The following is a 4,648-nucleotide window of genomic DNA, read 5'->3' as shown; positions in this document are numbered from 1 at the left end:
TTAATCAGCTGATTATGTGCATTTACTCTTTCAGTTAAACAATTATACTTTTCTACAATCTCTTCCAGCCAACCAGTGTGTATGATTTAGTGGCTAGTAGTGAATTTGCAGATTACAACTAACTGAATACCACTCAGCTTCCAAAGTGTGTAGGAGAAACTATGGTGGCTGCGAAACTCACAAAAAACACAAAAGACCCTATCTAGAGCCGGTGTTTGGTTTGCAAAGGTAGTAGAGCTTTGGTTCTCTGCCTGAACCCGATTGGACCTGACACGAATTGCTGGGTTTGGGCCAGGTTGGGGCCCAAAACAAGTGCCATAAGTCATAATATGCAGTTTACTGTCATAAAGGACTAAAGAAAGCAGAAAACAGAGAAGTGGAAATCAGAGAATTTTTTTCTGAAAAGTTCTTAAAAACTTTGAATGGTTGGTCTAGGTGACATGTTGGAATGAATCCTAGATAAGCACAAGACATCAGCACTGACTCTAGTCTGATGGGCATGAGGTCGGTGTTCCATTCTTTCTGCACAGAGCCCACAACAGGTTCACCGAGTCCAGCAGATCCTCTTTCAAACAGAGCCGGATCCGGACTAGGGAAAGTAGAGTGCTGCTGTTGTTTTGGTCGGGATCTGAGCAGTACTACTCAGCAGGCCGGCAGTGTACCAGCTGTGTGAGTAGAGTGTCCTCGCTCTGCGCACCCTAAAAATATCCCTCACTAAGTGCGCGGATCAAAGGGGGCAGCAACACCGCCATGAATCCCGCCCCGGTATTTAACCTAAAGCCTTTCAGAGGAGGAGCATGCACTGTGAGCAAAGGGCCCGCGGCATCCAGAGCTGCGCAGAGGAGAGAGAGGCTGGCTCGGGTTTCAGAGACGCACACTGACGGCAGACCTGCGGCACACAGTGGGATCGCTCAGAGGGAGCAGCAGCGAATGGGACAAACGGAGCAGAACGCAGAGGATTTAGAGTCCGTCCCTGTGAATCAGGAACATCACTGACTGACTGATGCCAATCTGCACAATGTCTCCTGTTCTAACTTTGATGTAGTTGCGCATCTGAGCTCAGAAACGTAGTTTGGAGAGCCTTTGAAGAAGAAAATAGACATCTGCAAAACTTTTCCCCCAGCAGAGAGACAGAGTCTGTCACACGCTCCACAGTTGCAGGTCGTTAGGATTCCTCTTCTGCTACCCTGCACCTGATGAAGACAGGGATTTCTGTGTGGATAAAACCAGAGTTAGATGAATAAAATGGGAGAGGTTCAGAAGTGGGGAGTCGCCAGTAAAGCGGGTGAGGAGAGGAGGACTGGCGGCGGGCAGCAGCAGCAGAAACGGAGAGATTGGAGAGATTTGTCCAGCGTAACGATTTGCATCGCGGTGTCTGTTCTGTGCATTGGAGTTTGCATTGTGGTTTTTGTGCGGACATCGGAGCTGCAGTCCAGGATAGTAAGTCTGGAGCAGCAGCAACTCTCCGCGTGGATGTTGTCTCTGGAGCAGGTGGAGCCCGTTATCCTGGGCCGACTGGACCAGATCCTGGAGGAGGTGAGCGCTTTACTGACAAAACTCAAACGTTTTAGAAGCAGGTTTTTAGAATATGGCATCTGATGGAAGATATTTTGTTTCATAGAGGTTCCTCCAGGCTGCAACTTCAGATGGGACTGCGCGTTAGTTCACTTTAAGATGATGGATAGAAGGAAAACAAGCCATACACTTAAATTTGTATTTTTACACTCATCTTGAGCTATAAGAATTTATATTACTATTTAGTAATATAGTTTTATGGGGAATGAGCTGTTCACATTATCTTCACTAAGTATTATTAAATACTAACTAACGATTATTGTGTACTAATTCATTTGAAAACTTTTTAAGTTACATTAAATCCTTTTTGGTCAGGCCTATAACTTAATTAGTTTATTTTTAGATACTTGTTCTTATAAATAGCTGCTAATCGGATCTCTAACGCATTAGTAAAATTGTAATTAACCATTAGTAACACTTAACCTGTCTGATTGAAAGGGTAAACACTAACCCAAAGGATGTTTTTTTTTATAACTTGGCAACCCAAAACCTTTTTTATTAATGGATTCTAACTGATCTATAAAGCCTTGGTACATTTCTAATTAACCAATAATAGGCAATTAGTAACTTGTTTAAAACACTTAATTAACCTGCCTGTTAATAAAAGGGAGACACCAAAGTTTTTCCTTACAATCTGGCAACCCAAAACTAGTAATAATATAAATAATAATAAAAATAAATAGTGGATTCTAACTGATCTATAAAGTAACAACTTGTAAACACTTTTAACTAACTAATTAAGCTGCCTTATAAGAAAGTGTTAGTAAAAGGGTAAACAACAATGAAAAACGTTTTTTTTATTTTTATTTTATTTATTTATTTTTTACAAATTGGCAACACAAAACTTTTTTATTTATGGTGTTAGTATTTTTGTAATTAACCATTAATAAGCCATTAGTTACATTTTATACACTCTAAGCTGCCTGATTGTAGTGTTGTAGTGTGATACACAAATCAAAGATATTTTTTTTACAACCCAAAACTTGATTTTACTAATGTATTATAACTGATATCTAACATGTTACTAGATTCTTTATGAAGTATTAATAAAGCCACCATGTACTACTTATAAAGACTTTATAAAGGCTGCCTTATCAGAGTGTCTTTAGTCAAACACAAATAAATTAAATTTAGTTCCTGCACATCTCTGAACAACCGAGCAAGCCGCACATGTGTTCTAACTATCATGTGCACCTCTTCACTGAGATAACGTGTGAGGAGCTCTCCCTGGCCTTTCACATCTGGTACTCCTACAGTTGCCCTCTGCTGCCCTTTCATTGACCACTTCCACAGCTACACTAACAAGCTCTTCCACAGTGATTGAAGTCCGGCAGAGGCCCTGTTTTCCCTTCCTCCGTTTGCTTTGGCCTAACTTTTATCACCCCCCCTCCCATGATCCCTTTCACTAGGGCTAGTATAATGCACTTACCAGGAGAAGAGAGCACAGGGTGCCTGCTGCTGGGGATGAGGGAAGTATTGCACTCTCCATTTGTTAGCCTGTTGGAAATGTTATTAGCTGAGATACTCTGTGTTTGGAAGACAATAGAGGGTGATAATTTCATTGGTTGACTGGTGATTTGTTGGAGACGTTTTAAATGAACAGTTTTGGGAAATACACACATTATTGTTAGATGAGAAGATGGATGAGCTGAAGTCAGAATGTGTTCAGGGATATAAACTGGATTCAATTGGTAATGAGGTCTCCTAAACCCTAACCTAATCCAAGTATCACAATATTAAAGTAACTTGACCTTCCTGTTTCTTTTGTATGACCTCAACACCTAATATGCAAATAAGCAGGCTTCATGACCTGTACTGCAGTCAGCCACCAGAGGGTGACTGAGATGTTTTGGCTTGTCAGGTCTTTATATATGTTGATGGCTTGCATTCAACGCACACACGCAAGTGTCCCATCCTGACAGCTCTGTTACTACCTCTGCTGCCGGCTCAAAGGTGGAACAACAATGACCCCCTCATTCCGTCTTCATACCTTTTATGCCAAGTGGCGAGTCAGAATAACGGCGCAACAATCCCACCATGAACTGGCTGTGTAAGAGGGGCTTATGCTGAGCTAGGCTAACCTGACCCCAGCTCTGCTCTTAGTCCAGTGTGCAGGATTTAGTGGCATCTTGCGGTCTAGTTGCAGACTGCAACTCACTCGTTTCGCCCTGCCTTTTTAAACATGAGGCAGAAACTATGGTGGCCTGTGAAATGTGTAAATGGCCCCAACTAATCAGTGTTTGCTTTAACCTATCTGGGCTAATGTAGAAAAATGGAGGCCTCCATGGAAGGTGACACACTCCCTTTGTAGATAAAAATGGCTCATTCTAAGGTAACAAAAACACAACAATGAGGTTGACGTACTAAAGGACAATCAAAGGTGCTGGTGACAGAGTCCTGTTTAAGCGTCTGGCTCTGGAGATCCTCCGTGGGGCCCAGTGATCCCTCCTTCTTCATTTCCAGACAGGCCTGGGGCGATGTAGCCTGCCTCTTTGTTTAGCTCTGCGCGTATAAATAGTTATTATTAATGGGACACAAGCACAGATGTGGCCTTTTGTAGAGAGAGGGAGACGTTTGTGGTACTTTTACCCAATGCTGTCCAGAATCCACCTCCATGATGACCAGTTTCCTCTGTTATGGAAAATGTCCCCGTTCCAGCAGGACAGAGTTATTAATATTCAAGTCAAATTTGGCTCACAGCAGAATTCATTCGTTTTTTGAGTAATTGGGTGGCTGCGGCTCAGGTCGTGCGGCTGTGGCTCAGAGGAAGACTGGGTCGTCCTCTAATCGGAAGGTTGTTGGTTCGATCCCTGGCTCCTCCCGCCATATGTTGAAGTATCCTTGCGCAAGATACTGAACCCCAAATTGCTCCCGATGCTGTGCATCGGTGTGTGAATGTGTATGAATGAGTTAGTTTGTACTTTAAATAAATATTACCTACTGCAGCTTTAATTAAAATTAAATCAATTAAAGAAGAGGACCCGCTCCCTCTGAGGATAAAAACAGCTCGTTCTAAGGTAGCAAAAATGCAATGATTCTTATTTTCAGGTGATTATACACTAATGGAAACATA

At 42.3% G+C, this 4,648-nt stretch overlaps 1 protein-coding gene across 17 annotated transcripts in view; it reads left to right on the top strand.

Annotated features, from left to right (window-relative positions):
• Positions 1-676: 676 nt before the first annotated feature.
• col13a1 (collagen, type XIII, alpha 1) overlaps positions 677-4,648 on the top strand; it is a 119,439-nt gene continuing 115,467 nt past the window's right edge. For 8 of the 17 annotated variants that reach the window (XM_035664200.1, XM_035664198.1, XM_035664202.1 and 5 more), the window contains exon 1: positions 679-1,536. In XM_035664200.1, the coding sequence (XP_035520093.1) occupies positions 1,237-1,536 (300 nt within the window). In that variant the 5' untranslated portion in view covers positions 679-1,236. Of the gene's footprint in view, positions 1,537-4,648 lie in introns of all 17 variants that reach the window. The other 9 variants (XM_035664210.1, XM_035664208.1, XM_035664205.1 and 6 more) reach the window with 3 other exon arrangements.

This window comes from Morone saxatilis, unplaced genomic scaffold (genome assembly GCF_004916995.1).
Source record: "Morone saxatilis isolate NCDOM2014 unplaced genomic scaffold, NCSU_SB_2.0 Contig19, whole genome shotgun sequence".
Classification (NCBI taxonomy): Eukaryota; Metazoa; Chordata; class Actinopteri; family Moronidae; genus Morone; species Morone saxatilis.
This window is presented reverse-complemented; position numbering and strand designations above follow the sequence as displayed.